General features: G+C 46.6%; 5 protein-coding genes across 5 annotated transcripts; 2 read left to right on the forward strand and 3 right to left on the reverse strand.

Moving 5' to 3' along the window:
- Positions 1-250: 250 nt before the first annotated feature.
- BDCG_02185 (uncharacterized protein) lies at positions 251-3,990 on the forward strand. Its single transcript, XM_045417737.1, has 4 exons — positions 251-1,412; positions 1,464-1,493; positions 1,561-2,009; positions 2,083-3,990. The coding sequence occupies exons 1-4, from the start codon at positions 1,361-1,363 to the stop codon at positions 3,226-3,228; spliced, it is 1,677 nt and encodes a 558-aa protein (XP_045274472.1). The 5' UTR covers positions 251-1,360; the 3' UTR covers positions 3,229-3,990.
- On the reverse strand, positions 3,933-6,173 carry BDCG_02186 (glutathione synthetase). The gene is made up of 2 exons (XM_045417738.1): positions 5,584-6,173; positions 3,933-5,351 (listed from the first exon to the last, which is right to left on the reverse strand). The coding sequence occupies exons 1-2, from the start codon at positions 5,883-5,885 to the stop codon at positions 4,109-4,111; spliced, it is 1,545 nt and encodes a 514-aa protein (XP_045274473.1). The 5' UTR covers positions 5,886-6,173; the 3' UTR covers positions 3,933-4,108.
- On the forward strand, positions 6,171-13,028 carry BDCG_02187 (SNF2 family helicase/ATPase). The gene is made up of 2 exons (XM_045417739.1): positions 6,171-9,541; positions 9,590-13,028. The coding sequence occupies exons 1-2, from the start codon at positions 6,597-6,599 to the stop codon at positions 11,970-11,972; spliced, it is 5,328 nt and encodes a 1,775-aa protein (XP_045274474.1). The 5' UTR covers positions 6,171-6,596; the 3' UTR covers positions 11,973-13,028.
- On the reverse strand, positions 11,932-13,873 carry BDCG_02188 (uncharacterized protein). Its single transcript, XM_045417740.1, has 3 exons — positions 13,714-13,873; positions 13,383-13,577; positions 11,932-13,234 (listed from the first exon to the last, which is right to left on the reverse strand). Exons 1-3 carry the CDS (start codon positions 13,858-13,860, stop codon positions 13,079-13,081), a joined length of 498 nt encoding a protein of 165 aa, XP_045274475.1. The 5' UTR covers positions 13,861-13,873; the 3' UTR covers positions 11,932-13,078.
- Positions 13,874-13,875: 2 nt separating this feature from the next.
- Positions 13,876-17,791, reverse strand: BDCG_02189 (SNF2 family helicase). The gene is made up of 4 exons (XM_045417741.1): positions 17,354-17,791; positions 17,107-17,294; positions 15,679-17,054; positions 13,876-15,614 (listed from the first exon to the last, which is right to left on the reverse strand). The coding sequence occupies exons 1-4, from the start codon at positions 17,601-17,603 to the stop codon at positions 14,633-14,635; spliced, it is 2,796 nt and encodes a 931-aa protein (XP_045274476.1). The 5' UTR covers positions 17,604-17,791; the 3' UTR covers positions 13,876-14,632.
- Between the last annotated feature and the right edge of the window lie 111 nt (positions 17,792-17,902).

Consider the following 17,902-nt stretch of genomic DNA (forward strand, 5'->3'; position numbering starts at 1 on the left):
TACTACCGACAAAATTTACGAGCCTTCCATCATCTCATCCCAGGAATGGAAGCCATCTGCTGAACTTGCCCGGCGCAGCAATTAGAAACGTTAATGTAGCACTACTACCGCTGAATTTCGCGGATATGCCCCTTTAAACGGGCAATAGTGATGTTGATTTCAAAAAGTGACGGTATTATTTGCGAAGTAAGCCAAAGCAGCTGGGGATGATGGAAAGGGGGGTGTGGTTGGAATAAGGTTAGACTAGTTAAGGTTGCACCTCCTAGTTTTCCACGTGGCATGGAACGCCTCAAAACAACAACCTAACGTTGAGCATACCGTCTCATAGCATTTATTAACGCGTTGGCGATGGGAATATCTCATTCAGAGTGCACATATTTTATGGATGTATGCTTGGAAACTTTTACTTCGGCGATATGTTGGCCAGACTTCCACGAGGAGCGGTCAACGAGCCTGGTCCCGAGGATGAGTTTGTAATGTGTAAGTTTTTGTACAAGGCTCCAGATTTGAGAGCTATGCGTCCTAGGTTTGTAAGTTGATTCGGTTGACACTGTTGGAGGATGAAGGCTAATTCCATCTAAATTAAAATAACACACTCTACTGCTGCCACCAAGTTGGCTCTTGGGTGTGATGCCCCTCTATCGCTTTCGAGATTTCCCTAAGGAGGTCCATGGCACTCCCTGAGCGATGGAAGATAGCTGTGGCATATAAACTCGTTTATTCTCTAAGCAAAATGATATTCCTATATTGCAAAATTACGAGGTAGAATTTGGGAGAAGCTTTCATGCGGGTCACCACACGGATCAATTTGGACTGTGTTTCGAACTCTTCAGCGTTGTCGCTGCTCCTCTTTCTCGTAGCGACTTTTCCCCTTGCGGTGAATTTCGAGAAGTTACCCTATTGCCTCTATTTCGTGTTATGTAGCTGTTTGTTATGAAGAGCGAGAGGTGAATTCTTCGGATTTAGCCCAGCTGGGCGAGAGTTACTGCTATATCTTCGCGGTTCTCCTCCTTTCCCCCCCTTTCTCCTCTATACTCCACTCATCTCACGATAAACATCCTCATTCTACCCTCGTCTTTTCAACATTTCCAACATCCATTTTCCACATCTTTCTACAGAACTTGCGATCTGCACCCGTCACTCTTCGTTTTGATCCTTTGCGAGAGCTCCTTCTGGTAGCGAACCTGAGATTTGAAAGACGTGCTGCACCCAGTTTTCTTGTCCCTAAGACTGATCAAAAATCATATAACAAACTCTTGTGTTGTTATTTATTGTTTTACAAAACATAGACAGGTTTAGAATTTTTGACTAGAAGAAATTTATCACTGTCAAAAGCTTTATCAAGCTTTTGAAAGAAAGAATGGCTGAACAAAGAGTCAATCAATACACTTCTGTGTCAACTGCACAATCAGGTTCGTTAATATATCCTCACTGCTCTTGTTTGTGTGCTAATTTGGTTAAAGAAACCGCATCCACAGTGATTCATTGTCAGCGTGAGTAGATTAGTCTTCTATTCACCTCCCACAACTAAATTTGATTTTAACATTTGTTTATACTCAGATTCATCTCCTCCAGAGGCCAATCACACTTGCCATCACATTGAAACCCAGAGCTGCAGTGATGAGAACCTTCCTCCACTTTTATTCCAGCTGGATCCCCCGACTGCGCCTAGTACAACCCCAATTCCCAACCTAGTTGAGAATGGCCAGGAAGTTAAAGACCACGACGGGGCTGTGATCCGTGACTTCCCATTCCTGCCACGCTACATATCGAAGCGGCCCCTGGCCTGGCAGCTGGAGTACTGGATGAGGTTGGATTCACGACTGACATATCGGGATATCAAGGCCCGAATGACAGTTGAGAAGGCCGACCTCCCCAGTGACAACTCCCTCAACATGCGGCGAGAACGGGAGGCTCGCGCGCCTCTTGGGTTGTCATGTTGGACAATCCGGCGCGGGGCTGTGACAAGGGCCGAGATAGAGCGGGTGGAAAAGTTGAATCGAGAGCAGGTCAGTGTGTGCTTAGGCTTTTGTGCTATTCTGATATGCCTGTATCGCTGTTAACTAGTATATTCTCCAACAGGTGCGGCTAAATACCACAATGGACGTGGAATACTCTGACAAGTTAGCCGATGAGCGGGCAGCTGTGCCAGAACGTCTTCGAGCAAGGAACCTTGCTGGTACTCCGCCAGCTTGTTACCCTTTGGACATGTTTCTGGTGAACAACCTATTTCATGTCCCAAGTACCAGGCTGGCGGAGGCGTTAGCTTTGCACGAGCAGCTGTTGGAGGCGGTCGCAAACTCCAACGTCAACAACTGGCGAGAACTCCCGCTCGACCAGCTTCCTCCTTCCTGGGACCGAAGAAGGGGGAATAATCGACGAGCAGACGCGACCGCCCCGGACGACGCATCTCGAGAAGCAGCACCACACCAGGTCCAAGGAACGGGCGGACAAGCCAATCCCAGTCCAGTTGGTCCGAACGATAATGACCAACAGGTTGGGATTACCAGGCTTCTCAACCCGTCCCAGGGCCCTGCTCTCCCCGGAGCCGCCACTCTCAATGACCAGTTTACTGGAACTGGTCAGACAAATATATCGAGCGGCACCGCTGGATATCATACCTGGGAAGGGGTGGGAGATCCGCAAATCCCAGCCGCTGTGGGGTTTCCAAATGAATTTGGATATGGGTTTGGGGGTATGCGCCACGGCCTGCTAGGGTTTAGAGAGACATTTGGCTCAGACAACGATTTCGGTTATCAACCGAACCCATCTGTCACTGCGAACCCGGGTGTCGATCAGGAAGGGTACGATCCGTACATCGGCCATCACTTACCTGCCTCCATTCCCCATAATTACAACCCCTTTGGCCCGCAGCAGCAGCAGGAGATGCAGCCCATTGTCTCTAGCCCTCAGACGACCTCACCGAGTGGCCATCGCCAACCAGGTCCATCAATGGCACAAAGCGACCCACAGCGCTCGCCTGGTTGGATGGCCCCCTGTTCTGATGATATGGATGTGTCCACGCCAGTCAACCAAGAACAGGACGAAGAGGAGTTTCACCGGTTCAACGGCTCGGGCCCACATTCAATTCGCCAGAACCCAGCTCATCGCCTGAACATTGATACGGACGCTATCATGCAGCGCAATGATCCGTTTAGACGTCTTCAAGAACGGCTCGCGCCCGTTAGTTCCTTCGAAGACTTCATGGAGGACGAAATGGGGCAATAGAAACCAATTGGCTCCCTGCTTTTCTAAAGGTTGTTACAACCACCTCATGTGGTTGGAAATTAAATAGAACCTGACCGCCAAGCTACTAGGTTTAAATTTCCTCTCCAAGTTCCAAAAATCTCAACTTCCGAATGGCTTTTTCAAAGCGCGATTATATGAACTCTTTTTCTTTCACTTTACCGAAGATACCCAAAGCCATGTCTACCAAACTTTCTTCTTTGCTACATGTAAAGATTTTGCAAATTCCTTTCACGCCCAGGTTCAAAATTTCTATCGCCGTCCACGTGAACCATTGGCCCAGGGGTATTCCTGGCAGCTTACGACCATCCGACCTAGCGACAGGATACATGTCCAAGCCGGAGTTTTCAAAACGAGAGGGTAGAAAATTCTATTTAGTTATCGTGGTTACGAATAGGCTGCATACAGCGTGTTGATATCCCTATTTTGATTTTGAATTGCCCGATTCTTCCTACTCATATTCTGCTCTGTCAGTTTTCTCATTCTGGTTTTAGTTAATGTGTTTTCTAACTGCTTTACCGTGAACTTCTTCCAACTGACACGGACGGACCATAATTTGGCGTGATTGCTTATTCCAGTGATTTTGTTTCCCACCCTCATGATGCCGCTTTACGATTCTTTATGCATGTTTACTAGAGTCTGGTTCGGTTTTTCCGTTGTTACGAAATTTACTTCTGGATAACACATTGAAATTTTAAACACAATTGATTTTCTCTAACGTCTATTTCTCAGAGGTAATTTAACGATGTAAGCAAAAAAGTTGGGGCGAGTAATTCATAAAGTCACACATCAAGACATTGTAAGCCATTCGCACGTTATTATAACAAACCTCCACATCAAGCCCATTTCTGCGTCCCGGAGTTTAAAGAAGCAGGGGACTATCCAACGACGAGAACCCCGCCGCCACACCGCCCTCATCACTTTCCTTCCCCTTAGTCCTCAGCAGCCAACCTCCTTGCTCATTATGTACTAGCTCACCATCATCCTTCCAAAGTGCAGTACCAAACACTCCTAATTCACTAATAACTTGCCCACTCAACACCTCTCCATCACTGCGCAGCATTATATTTTTAGCCGCATCAGGTGGCTGGATCAGTTCCATCAGAATCCATCCCTTCCAATCCTTCTCCGGCATAGAGCGTAGGAATCCTGGGATCGCATCACGGTAGATATTGTTCCCACCGCCCTCACGCTGTGGTTTCAAGACATGGTTGACTGCCGTGGAAGGATTGAGGGCAAGTTCACGGCCACGTCCAGATGTTGAGAGGTCGTATTGCGGGGCGAACGTTGCGCGTATTTTCTCGATTGTTTGGCTGGGGGTGTTTGGGAGGAAACGGGTTAGGTGATCTGTCTCAGCATTGGGGTCTGCAAGTACTTGTTGCACCTTCTTGCAGCCAGATAGCTGACTGAGGACGGAAGGGCATTTTATCGCGGCAGAACGCTCTAAGTGCGTTCGAGCAGCCCATGCGGATTCGTCTGGGTAGTCCGCCGGTCCATAGAAACCGCGTAGGTAAATTGTGGTTACCTCAAACTTGGTGGCAGGGGCGTGGAGAGGGGCATATATTAATGGCCTTGCAGAGTTGGATGAAGGAATCGAGGTCAATTTCAGGATATCTGTCGTTATGAGTCGGAAGACAGGGATTTTGTGGAAATCAGTAAGCCGGGTGGATAATTCCAGCTGGTCGAATAAGTTTCGTTCCCCGGCTTGAACAATGAATAAAATGCACAATGGTAGTGAGGATTCTGACTTTGACGGGCCATATGCATTGTGGGCTGATGCTAGACCGCTGGCTAGGGAGGTGGTGGCAGTATTTTCTGGGGGCCTACGATCTTTCAGAATTGGATGTGTCGGGTATGTAATGGGATTTCCAGGAGGTGAGGACAAGAGATCTGCGTGCAATGCAGTGACAAGGGCTGAAAGACCTCCAAACGATGAGGATATGGTGTTAAATTCCACCTGTTTGAGGGATACTGAGCCAGGAGGCCGATGGGCGATATAGTCGGATCGGAAAAGGCCTAGTGACAGTGGCTGAACATATCCATCCTTTTTTACACTGAGATGAACCTTCCAAAGATTTGCGACGAAGTCATCCACGTCAATGAGCCTACCACATCGTCAGTAACTAATCGGAGCGTGGAAATGGATAAGTAATATAAAACTGCAAACGGACAGCAGGCGGGCGCAAATTTCCCATTCCGTTTGGTTTTCAAAGAAAGACGCTACAGAAACCAAAAAAATAAAAATAATAAATAATAAATAATAAATAAATAAATAAATGATGAAAATAAAATAATAAAAGAACAAATATAAAGAATAAAAACGAAAAACCATCTTACTCTTCAATAACCTTCCCCAACCACGCTTCATCGCTGCTGATCCTAGCATATAACTCGTTGTATGCTCTCTGAATTGAAGTGGCACGGTCAAAGCAGGATTTGGGGAAAAGGCTGGGAAAAAGAGTGACGGGCGCATTAGTTGCTAAGACGCCTTGGGGATCCAATTGCGTCTCGATAAATGACGGTGACGGTTTGACACATAGTCCATGATGTAGAGCCCATGTTTTTACCGTGGAGACAAGATATTCTTGCTGCTCAGGACTCAATGGCGGGGGGTAGTTGGCATAGACGGAGTTGTCCATTTGGAAGAAATCCAAGAGTCTTGTAACAATAAATTAATAAAATGACGCTATCTGTCTATCTGCATTTCCAGTGCAAAACAAACGCGGAACAAAGAAGGATATATATATAAATTCAAAGAGAGCAGAGACATCTCAAAGACGACCAGTTAGTTGATGACATATATCAAATCGGTCGCAGTACTCGGATTCGCAAGTGGCTGATTACTAATGTCCATCAGGGACATTCATGCATCCCCGCCTCACCGCCTTGGCAAAAACGGCGTTCGAGAACTCACATCAACATCGGCGCAACTTTGCAGCTTCAAAAGTTCCCTTTGGTAGATCTTGTCACGCTCGCTGCTCCAAGGTGCTGTGTGAAGGAGACACGAGCGATGGCCAGCTACTAGCTACTTTCAGCAACATTCTTTTGCAAAATTTCACTGTCGATCTTGACATCTGAAGCAAGACTGCAGTGCTTGGAATTAGGCGCGTAGGATTGACATCGCGCGTGTTTGCCTTGAGTGTCACTCTAGCAAACTTCTCTTTCCGGCTCCGAACGGCATAACTACTGTTTATGCTAGTTCAAGACCCAGGGAGTAACTAGCACTCATTTTGGTTGGAGTTAGTTCGTCACGCTACTCCTCGTTTCACCACTCGAATAGTTTCCTTCGACTTTGCCCAGTACTCAGGGTGGTGGATATAATACGGTTATCCTGAGACCAGGAGTGCGCCATGGAAGGTTTTAAAGATGATGATCCTTTTGACTGGTCAATTGATCAGGTTATCGCTAACCTCTGCCTGTCTTCTGCGCCGTGGACTCGTTCTTCTCTCCCTCGCCTGGACCTCACAACACTCGAAACAACCCTCCGCGAAAATGATGTCACGGGAGAAATACTACTTACAGAGATAAACAAGACGACGCTGGCTCAAGATTTAGGTTTGAAATCGCTTGGTCAGCGCGCTACAATATTTCGAGCCGTCGAATATCTACAGAAGCTGTCGCGAAAATATGCAGAGTATAGTCAGTCCCATAAGGTTGATCATTCTCACTCTGTCACAGCCACGCCCCAAACCGCCCCCAGATTGAACCTTCTCCCGGAGACCCCAAGTGCACTTCCCAACTCCCCCTCGCAGTCTCATTCCATTCCTTCTGCTGTAGCTGCGCCCTCAACGCAAAGTAGGGCGGCGGATGTTCTCGAGAACACCAACAAAGCATCGGAGGCAGAACAGCAGGAGAAAGCGCCTTTATTTACTGGCAGTACTTCATTGAACAATCGGCCAAAAGAACATTATGTCGTTGATAATAGTGGGAGAAAACGCCGCAAATTAATCCTGAGTAAACCTCAGGCTCCTATCACTGGGACCCAGGAGGAGAACTTTGGGATTAAACAATCCTATCAGTATATGGGACCTGGGAAGGTGACACTTCCAGATCTCTTTTACAACGACATGGAAGATAGTGACGACGAAACCTTTGTATTGACGGGAGCGAAATGCTCAATTGGCCAAAAGCGCTTTGTGAATAAACGTGTTCAGCACTACTTTCTGCAGGAACCCCGCTCAATACAAACTAAAGAGGGAAAGGACGCTATTGCCATATTTCCATATAGCTCTAAAATTCTGCCCTCGGGTGAGCTGCAATATTTCACACTTTTTACACAAGACAAGGGAGTTGTTAAGGTCTCGAAGGAGGACACCATATCCTGGCCTCAACTCAAACAGGAACGAGATGTATACGACTATCTGCTCGACAAGTACCCAGCTGATGAGGATCAAGGCTTACCACCTTACGGGGATTCTGGCTCAGAAAACGACTATGATTCCGAAACCTGGCAGGAGATAGAGCTTGAAAAACAGGAGGTAGAAATGGAACGGGAAAAGTCAAAAAGACTATCTGGCCCAGAAGTTGACAGCATTATCGACAGATGTGTCGAGCAATTTTTACAGAAGTGGCGGGACCATAAGCTCCCAACTCAGCATCGTAAAGCGCAACGCCTCTGGTTGTCTTCTAGAAAGTGGAATACAAAACATACTCAAACTAAGTCCGCGCAGAGCACTATTGCTCATTTAGACCGGCGTTTGAAAGCGCTTCGAAAGGCCATAAAAGATACTCCATGGTCAAAGGCGAGCGAAGTACAGCAGCAATGTCAGTCAATGGAGGAGACTGTCTTCAATCGGGAAGTACAAAAGTGGACAATATCCATTCTAGAACTTGACACATGTCCCCCAAAGCCTCCACCAGCGGCCACTCCTGTAAAGCGCCCAAAGCCTTCTATACCCGAGGACGAGGAGTGGCTAAGCTCTGAAGACGATGATGAAGATATCGAGGATATCAATGATTTCATTGTGCCGGACGAAGATGTACCTCTTTTGGACCGGACTGAGGATAACAGACAGCCTTCTGCACAAGCTCCGACCCCGTCTAGAAATGAACTAGAGAGTGAAGACGATATTGTCACGCCCAAATTTTTGCGAACACGACGCTATAAAAGCTTTCGCCCTTCAGAACCCATGTCTGCTCGACAGCATTCCCCCGACCATGTTCGGACAAAAACCTCAACCTCACCGGCGCAATTACGACAAATACAACAATATCATAAAGGGCCCGTTGAGATTGTAGATTTAACCAGGAGCTCAGATGAGGTATCCAACCACCAGTTCGATGTTAAAACGCCGCCACTTAATCCTGTTAATGATTCTATTCTTCCGCCTCCTTCACCCCGATCGCGACTGCTTAACGACTTCACCCAGACAGGGAAGAAGAGTCAAGAAACATCGACTTCGAAGGTTTTGGCAGAAACAGCGCGGGTAGATTGGTCAATGCTTGAGGAGCGTTCAGATCGTGACCAGTTGTTGAACAAACTAGTTTGGTCCATGTTTCAGGAAGAGCGTCACGAATTGCACCAATTAATCAATTCAGTCACGTTAGAACGAGCCAAAAAGCGAGTCCGGAAAGCTCTACGCAGTGTGTTACAACACTCCCACCAAATCCAAAGTGGTCACAGACACACCCTATTCTTGAGGATTGCTGCGCTCTATGTTTCTTGGCTTCGCTGCAAAAGACTATCGGCCATGCAAGGCATCCCAAAAGCATTTATTGAGGATACACTCACAGATAAAACTAGTTACGATGATTTCCACCCTAGACTCTGTGAGGTTCTCAAAGCTTTTTTAGACGAGAAGGTTCCAGTAACAAACGCCGCTGCCGGGCAACTACAGGATGTTTCCTCAAACAAAAGGAATAAGCCTGAACATTCCGCCTCCATACAGGTGCCCGCAACTGAGCAAACTCAGGAGCAGGATTTTCAAGAACTTTCTAATGGCTCTGAAGTTGAATCACGTCATACTCCACATAGGAAGCGAAAAAGAGCTGTCAAGGAAAGTCAAGAAGCCATGGATATTCAGAGAAAAGCTCAGCGTCGCGTTAAACAACAGGAAGCCCAACGGAAACGGCTTGCTCGCGAGCTAGGGGGAACAGGTATAAGCAACACAGATCCAGAACGGCAGGCTATTAGTTTTGATGACCCAGTTATATACCTTCACAGTTACATCGGTGCCCGGGTGAAACCCCACCAGTTAAGTGGAATTCAGTTCATGTGGCGAGAATTGATCAAGGATGAGAAACGTCAAGGCTGCCTTTTGGCTCACACAATGGGACTGGGGAAGACGATGCAGGTGTAAGTATGGCTTTGTTTTTCTGGTGAATGTTAGCTAACATATAGCAGGATATCGCTTTTGGTGAGCATTGCAAATGCCGCGGCTTCTGATGACCCTGCAGTGAGGAACCAGATTCCCAAAGAACTTCAACTTTCTCGCACACTCGTACTGTGTCCGTCATCATTGATTGAAAATTGGTGGGAGGAGCTTTGCATATGGACGCCCAATGACCCTACGACAAGCCGCAATATTGGACCATTTCACAAAATTTTACCCACACTTCAAATTGAGGAGCGTCTAGAGGGTATATCGTCCTGGTACAAGAAGGGTGGCATTTTGCTGATGAGTTATGATATTTTCAGAGCATTGGTTCTTAACAAAGCAACAAAAAATCGACCGCCAGCACTTGACAGCCGGGCTCATGAAAAAGTTAGGAAACACCTCCTAGAGGGACCGCGCATTATTGTCGCGGACGAAGCTCACAAGTTGAAAAATCGAAATGCAGGGGTTGCCGAAGCATGTCGGGCGTTCGTGTCAAAGAGTCGCATTGCATTGACAGGGTCTCCTCTTGCTAACAATTTGAGTGAGTACTACGCAATGATTGACTGGATCGCCCCAGGGTATCTTGGAGACTTCGTACAGTTCAAAGCCAAGTATATTGAACCGATTCAAGAAGGGCTCTATGCAGATAGCTCGCAGTGGGAACGCCGACAGTCCTTGAAGAAGCTGCAAGTTCTAAAAAAAGATATCGATCCAAAACTTAATCGAGCGGACATTTCAGTCCTAAAAGGGTCTCTTCCCCAAAAAGTTGAGTTTGTGATCACTGTTCCGTTAACCCCGCTTCAGGAGCAAGCATACAATGCTTATATTGCTGCCCTTGGAGCTTATGACAGTGTTGGGAATCCAAGACTATGGGATTGGTTGTCTATCTTGTCCCTGCTTTGCAATCATCCTGGTTGTTTCATGGAGAAGCTCCGAGATCGAAGCAAAGGTCCACAAAAGCCCCCGTCAAGCCGCGCCTCTCCTGATACCGATTCTGAAATACCAGAGGACCCTTCAATCCCTCACGTTCTCCTGTCTTCCGAGATTCTCTCTGGACTAGAGAAGATTTTCACCACTGACATGGATATGTGGTCACTCGAGTTGTCTCACCGAGCGCTAGTTGCGGATCAAATAATTGAACGCTCGATCGCGGCCGGGGACAAGGTGCTGTTGTTTTCTCATTCAATTCCGACGCTCAATTATCTTGAACAGGTCTTAAGGCAAGCAGGACGAACCTACTCTCGACTTGACGGGAAAACACCCGTTGCCACACGCCAGGTAGCTACGAAGAACTTCAACTCAGATTCCAATACTCAGGTTTATCTGATCTCTACAAGAGCGGGAGGACTAGGTCTTAATATCCCAGGAGCAAATCGCGTGATTATTTTCGACTTCCAGTTCAATCCGACATGGGAAGAGCAAGCTGTTGGGCGAGCGTACAGGTTAGGCCAACTTAAACCAGTATACGTTTATCGCTTTCTTGCAGGCGGGACATATGAGGATATTATGCATAATAGAGCTGTTTTCAAAACCCAACTTGCCTTCCGGGTTGTTGACAAGAAGAACCCCATCCGCTGGGCGTCCAAGAATGTTAGGGACTACCTCTTTAAGCCAAAGACTGTTCCGCAAAAGGATCTTTCGGAATTTAAGGGGAAGGACCCAGCAGTTCTTGATAAGATTCTAGCAGAGCAGGACAATATCAGGAAGATTGCGCTCACAGAAACATTCCAGCGTGAGGATAACGACAAACTGACTCCCGAGGAGGAAAAAGCAGTCCAGGAAGAGCTTGATGACGAAAGGCTCAAACGGAACGATCCAGGTGCTTGGCAGAAAAAGCAAGAATTGCAGGCGGCGGCGCGACGATCAGCCTTTCCTCATCCTCCGTCAGTAATGGGTAGCACTCCATACCCTTCAAGCTATACGACGCCTAATTTTGAGCCTCTCTCTGCAGCTTCTAGGCTGCCAATGACAAGTCCGGTCATGGGCCCACCTGCATTGACACCTGACACAAGCCTATTTAGACAAGTAAACCAGCCAAGGCTCACGAATGAGCCCGGCGTATTGTCATCGTTCCGCCCTGAGATCGACGGAACCATGACCTCCACACCGCCTGCACTGGCTGGAGCCACCTCCAACGGCCCATTACTGTTCGGTGGTGGCACAAATATATCTTCCATTCCGCCCTCACCAACCGGAAATATCTTCAATGGTGCAAGACCACTCAATAGCCAAACAAGTCTTAATAATACTGAGAAAGGCAATGGACCCCAAACGGAGCCCGATAATGGGTATAGACCTCCGGCAGCCGACCAGGAGATGTATGATAAGACACGTGCTGGTTCTGCCTTGGAAAAAGAAACGAATACACCTCAATCTAAAACCAGTACGTCAGGCTGCCGTCAGCAATAAACATTTGTTTTGTAGCTTTTCACTGTGTTTTCTATCGCAACTATTTTCTTGTTCCTTTTTCCTTTCCTCACGCTAAATCTCCATCCCCTCCTCTGTCCTTGTCCAGTATAGCTCTCTAGATATACTTCACATGTCAACTGAAATTCAACAACTCTGCCAAACTCTACCGGGCTACATCGCGATGAATTTGATAGAAGAACTTCGATACCCAATAAAATGGCCCAGGAAGACTATCGGTTTATCTTTCAATCCTACATCATAGAGACAGCACTCATGTACCCGGCCGGATGATAAAGAGCGCCATCCGGAACATTGCCCTTAACTTTTCTCACGCTCTCCTATATGTCCTTTCTTTTTCCTTTTGTTGTTTTTCCTTTTGTTGTTTTCCCTTTTCATGTTTCTTTGTCTTTTTCTTCTTTTTGTCCTTTTCATTACTACCCCACCCTTGTGTATTATTATTTCCTCGGAATTAGCCCAAGTTCAGGTTATTCTTCTTTGTGCCTTGATGCTCTACATGAAATCTCCTTTTGTGGTTTTTTTTTTTTTTCCTGGCCCATGTGCATGCGTGTGGGCGGTTGCATCTTTCTAGCGGGAATGGGAAAAGGAATTGGGATGGGAATTGGGGAATTGGGGAATTGACGTTTATTTAGTACCGTTATTCTCTAGTGTCATTTTTCTCTTCTAAGGAAGTTCAATGGGTTGGGCATGTATCTCCTCAATAAATCAATGCGGCATAAATCTGTTGCAGGCTTGCATTCTAGAATCGGACTGAAGAATCAACTTGCCGTACTTGGATGTAAAGTTCACACAACCACACGTCTGTGGGCATAAAAGGGTTATATCTCATCGGATTTTTTTAGTTCTCTATTTTGCCTTGATATTAAATCTCACTCTGGCAGGCAAAACACATCCCTCCCTACAGCGGAATAATTTTGTGGCCCTGTTAAGTGACTAACTCACATCCTCTCCATAAAAAATTGATACATCTCCTTCCTTACTTCTTCTGTGCCGGGGTACATCCCCTTTGGCATATCGAAATAACCATGCGGCGCGCCGGGGGGCGATTTTGACGATGGCTTCCCCACCAGCCATCTGACATTTGGCGCTCATGAAGATCGTGTCGTCGAAGAGTACATCTTCTGTTCCATAGGTGAAGAAGGTCGGAGGTTGCTTTGTCTTGGCTGGTAGGTCAAAGAAATTGAAGTAGAGAGGGGAAATGGAAGGGTCTTTGAAGTTTGTGACGGGATCAGGGAACTGGCTTCCTGTATTGTGCAAAGGAGGTTTTGTTGGTAAGTATACTACTGTTCTATCTGTATTTTCTTTCTTCTTTTTATGTGTCTTTTCTTCTTTCTATCCGGACGTCCCTTGGTTCGTCATATGCGAAGAAGCTGGTTTGCGGGAATTACGTACCCTGCATTTATCCATGAATTGAAGGCCGATGACGAGGGGAGGATCTTGTTTCAAATTGAACATAGAAGGAGTCCATGAGACGTCGAAAACGCCGAAATGAAGAGCCAGCCCTTTGAGTTTGAATTGGGAGAACTTTGGATCCTTGTGGCTAAGGAGGCGCTGAGCAGTAACCATAGCAAGGTGGCCACTGGCAGACTACATTTGCGAGAGTTGGTTAGAGATGTCATGGCTGGAATTGATGTCACTTCTCTGCACTAGCTTTTCTCTTTAGCAACAGACAATGCAGAAAAGAATCTAGAATATTCAGAGAAGTAGGTTATTGGGAGTATACCTCTCCACCAAGCAATTTCAGAGGTGGCTCAAAATAGTAGCTGGCACAAGAAACCATCGCCGGAAACCGAGTCCTCCCTAGTCCAAGACAACAGTGATAGACTGTTTGGCTAAACCTTCCTGCGGAAGGTACACATATACTATACATACAAGGATATACTTTTGGCTTCTAGGGGCTTCTAACCCGGGGTTACAAGATCCCCTACAGAAGATCACCAGAAAAGTCACCGAGGATTTGAATTTTTAAGACCTGGGGCGGATTCTAGACTCAACTACTGGCTCGGACCACCAATTAATAAGTAATTATTCGTTTGAATCGCCCTAGCTCGCCAGGACACCGCAATACAAGCAATGGGGGCCTGAGGAGTCGTCTTCACAGAGAGCGGGCACGGTTTACGTTACCGCATAGTTTTGTTAAGTTATGAGACGGCCACTGAGAGACCTTCTGGTGAGGACCTGCATAGAAACCCTGGTGACCGAAGACTGAGCTCATTAGTGGATAGCGCGCTGGTTATCACAAAAATTGTTTTTCGAGCAAGTGGATTGGAATTGGATGCAACTAAAATGGCTGTAACGAATGGAAAAGCGGTTTAAAACAGTCTTTGCCAAGAAGTCCACATCTGGTTCCCATCAAGGCGAGTGTGGTTGGCAAGAGTAAAAACTGCAAACATGATTAAAAGGAATATTTGAAGGTAACAAATGGAAATGGAAAGAGAGAGTAGCAAGTAGGTATTAAATTACGGAAAAGAAAGGAAGGATGAAAGAAATTGTAAAGATTGTGTTACAGAATTTCCCAACAAATTGAAGACAGTATATGCAGGAGCTGTAGGTAGATGGGAGTTCAAGGTCGAAACGATTTCTTGAGATGAAAATATAGAGTAGCAGGGCAAGGATTTAGTGCAACAGAAGGAGCTGCACTATTACTGAAGTAATTTCTCCAAATCGGCAATACGTGACATCCGATCCTCACCCTTTCGGTCTAGTTTCTCTCTGAACGCCGTCGTCATCAGCGTACGTTTCTCTTTCTGCTTGTGTAGGACCCGATCTTCAATACTGTTCTCCATCACAAGACGCCATATAGTCGTTGGTCTTTTTTGTCCTAGACGATATACGCGGTCAACAGCCTGGTCTTCAATAGCTGGAGCCCACCAGCTGTCGGCAAGGATGACTTGGTTTGCTGCGACGAGGTTAAGGCCGACACTGCAGACGTTTAAACTAGCAAGAAGCACGGTGCAGTTTGGGTCGTTTGATAGAGCCTTCATCGCTGCGTCTCGTTTGGCAGAGCTCATTCTGCCATCTATGCGGGCAAATGTGATGCCATTACGCGCCAGCTGGGGCTCGACTATGTCAAGAAAAGACACCCATTGGCTGAAGACGACAGTTTTCGTATTGGGTGCTTGGCCCTTAGCTGTGAGGATTTTCAGCAGAGCTTCAATCTTGCTGCTGGTAGTTTCGGGATCGATGTCAATTTCATTTGTATCTTCGCCAAGGTCTGCCGCAGGGGCAACTAGACTTTTGCAGTCTTCGATTTCTGCCCGGCAAAGTGGGCATTTGTGTTGGCGCTCAATGGCTTGTTCGATGCAAGAATAGTCAAACGTGTGAGCGCATGGAGTAATGACAGGCTGACGGAGGGTGTCAAGGCAAATAGCGCACATTTCTTGACTTTCGATTTTAAGTTGAAGAAGAGCTTGGAGTGCTTTGATATTTTGAGGGGTTAATGCTACCACTTTGTGCTGTTCTAGCAGTTCCATAAGGTTATTAATGCGGTTTTGGCAAAGCTTCCAGTGATTGCACACTTGGCGCATGCGGAGTAGAACTTCGAGGAGAACAGAATACGTTGCACCTCCATTCTTGTTATTGGCATTGGCTTGATAGTCCAAAAGGACTCCCTTGGCTTCCGCCCTAGACTCTTTCTTAGCTGGTGTTGGGACAAAAGATAATTGGATTGGATATGCTAAGCACTTACTGAAACATATCGTATTTCTCCTGTTCATGTGGAAGAAATTTGACGTGAAGCACATGGGAAGAAAGTGGTGGAAGACGGAGATTGATGAAATTCATGTCCTTCTTCCGTCGTAGACAAATGGTACCCATCAAGGCCTGGAGAAGAAGGTTCGCATTTGGATCACAAGCAGTAAGGGGACGAATTACAGCGCTATTGAAGACTGTCAGGTCTTCGAGGCCTCCTGAAATTCCTAGAAATTTTACTTGTGAGTATAAATCTTTTAGGTTATTGACGATGGGTGTTCCGGTGAGCGACCATCGAGAATCGGCTTCCAACTTGCATGCTGCGCGCGCTCCTCGGGTACGAGGGTTTCTAATCGTATGGCCCTCGTCTAGGACGACCCGGCGCCAACGTAAAGAGAATAACCCTTGCGAGGGCTTGGAATTCGGTAATTTGTTCTCAATTGGAGCATATTCCGAAGCAAGAGCTCCATACGTAGTAATAACCACATCATAGTTATTGAGGTTCTTTGCCTCCTTTTTACCCACTCCGTGATAAATCAAAACTCTGAGGGCCTGATCGTTGTGAATATGTTGTGCGATTTGATCTCGCCAATTGCTCATAACGCCAAGAGGTGAGATAACAAGGGTCGTTTTCGATGATTCTTTTGTTTTCTGGGCTGAATTAGCCAATATAAGTGATATAATCTGTACTGTTTTCCCGAGGCCCATATCATCCGCTAGAATGCCACCGCTGGCAAGAGGTGGTTCCGTTGCCGTTGTGTAGTTAGTCGCGATGTTTGTAAACATGTTGCCAGACCTCTTCCAAAGCTGGACAACGTCTCGAGACCCTTTACTTGGGAACTTTGGAGATTCTTTGTCCAGCATCCATGCAAGACCTTGACGTTGATACGGAAGCAATTCTGTGGAAAGAGCCTTCGGACATGATGCCATGGGCATCCTCGCTAGTTCCTCTTCGTTTGTTCCAAACTTTTCCACAACTTGGCCCATCTCTCTAGGATTAAAGCTTGCGCTTTGGCCGATGATATCTTCCAGGGAGGCTATTTCCTTCTGAGATTCATTTCCATTTGGAATATATAGATTTGTATAGGTTGGGTTTTCAGAAGCTTGCCACTGTTGGCCTTTGCCTTTTGCTAGAGGGCGGGCTTGTTTCCCGGCCTGCTTTGCAGCCTCTCTTGCGTACGCCGCACATTGCTTCGCCCTTTCCCTTCGGAAGTGTTTGATGGTTTTGAGAGGAAGGCGATCGCGCTCCATTTTCCTCATAAGTTCTACCTGTTGAACTGGCTGGCTAGTTCCGTAGAGTTTAAGCTCGATGGGACAATCAAAAAAACCCTTGTCACCAGATAATATGCCTTCTACGAGCAGCGATCTAGAGTCCTGAGCTTTTTTTTAGCAAATCCCTATGTCTTTGATTGCCAGGTATACTTACCATGTATGGTGCTAACTTGCTAGCAATAGTGCGAGGAAGATGTCCAATTTGAGTCCCCATAACATTATCAACCCGGATAGCATTTGGATCATAACGATTATTTGGCTCTCTTTTGATTGCTACATATTCCCCAGCCGTTGCGTGCCCGTTGTAGTATCTAAGGCCAACGACTTTTGACGAGAGAGTGTCTGCGAACAGTTAGTAATTGAACGGAAAGGATATGAAAAAGGCAAGACATAGTAGATACCATATAGCTGGAAATTAGTAAAAGCATCTTCATCCAAACTTTGGGCGGCGTCTACAATCTCAGAGGCACCCGTTTCGTCCTCATCTGCCTGTGTACCCCTTCCCTGGCTAAACGAATGATTCTGAGAGGACTCGATGCTTCGGTGTCCGGCAGAAGTAGAATTGGGAAATCTCGCTGCTTTGCGTGGTTGATCGCAGGAGTCCGTGAGATCGATAATCTCAATCTTCCGCTTATCTCGGGATGAAGCCATCTGCGCTCGACATCAAAATGTGATGTCAAAAGCGGGCGAGCTCCCCTACTTGGATGCCAAATGTGCGTGGAATGCTAAGGGAATGCGATGGGCCAATAAAATCGTTTAATGAGTAAATAAAATAGGTCTCTATGCGGAAGTGGGTGAGATGTGGATTGAATTTTTGTCTGCGCGCAGCTTGCGAAGAATTGTCCTTCCCTCGAAGGCGCGTGTTGAAGCCCCTGAAATAAAAGCGCGCTACGCCGCGATGTCACGTGAATAACCTTAATTCTGGTCCTAAAAACTTTATTTTGACCCCA

Source organism: Blastomyces dermatitidis (genome assembly GCF_000003525.1).
Source record: "Blastomyces dermatitidis ER-3 genomic scaffold supercont1.2, whole genome shotgun sequence".
Classification (NCBI taxonomy): domain Eukaryota; kingdom Fungi; phylum Ascomycota; class Eurotiomycetes; order Onygenales; family Ajellomycetaceae; genus Blastomyces; species Blastomyces dermatitidis.

Coding starts and splice junctions, on each gene's coding strand:
- BDCG_02185 (XM_045417737.1), top strand. CDS start 1,361: ATGGCTGAACAAAGAGTCAATCAATACACTTCTGTGTCAACTGCACAA. Junction 1,494..1,560: donor CACAGTGATTCATTGTCAGC/GTGAGTAGATTA, acceptor GTTTATACTCAG/ATTCATCTCCTCCAGAGGCC. Junction 2,010..2,082: donor AAAAGTTGAATCGAGAGCAG/GTCAGTGTGTGC, acceptor ATTCTCCAACAG/GTGCGGCTAAATACCACAAT.
- BDCG_02186 (XM_045417738.1), bottom strand. CDS start 5,885: ATGGACAACTCCGTCTATGCCAACTACCCCCCGCCATTGAGTCCTGAG. Junction 5,352..5,583: donor TTGGGGAAGGTTATTGAAGA/GTAAGATGGTTT, acceptor ACGATGTGGTAG/GCTCATTGACGTGGATGACT.
- BDCG_02187 (XM_045417739.1), top strand. CDS start 6,597: ATGGAAGGTTTTAAAGATGATGATCCTTTTGACTGGTCAATTGATCAG. Junction 9,542..9,589: donor CTGGGGAAGACGATGCAGGT/GTAAGTATGGCT, acceptor AACATATAGCAG/GATATCGCTTTTGGTGAGCA.
- BDCG_02188 (XM_045417740.1), bottom strand. CDS start 13,860: ATGTATAGTATATGTGTACCTTCCGCAGGAAGGTTTAGCCAAACAGTC. Junction 13,578..13,713: donor TGAAATTGCTTGGTGGAGAG/GTATACTCCCAA, acceptor TCGCAAATGTAG/TCTGCCAGTGGCCACCTTGC. Junction 13,235..13,382: donor AATTCATGGATAAATGCAGG/GTACGTAATTCC, acceptor TGCACAATACAG/GAAGCCAGTTCCCTGATCCC.
- BDCG_02189 (XM_045417741.1), bottom strand. CDS start 17,603: ATGGCTTCATCCCGAGATAAGCGGAAGATTGAGATTATCGATCTCACG. Junction 17,055..17,106: donor GCAAGTTAGCACCATACATG/GTAAGTATACCT, acceptor AAAAAAGCTCAG/GACTCTAGATCGCTGCTCGT. Junction 15,615..15,678: donor GAGAAATACGATATGTTTCA/GTAAGTGCTTAG, acceptor GAAAGAGTCTAG/GGCGGAAGCCAAGGGAGTCC.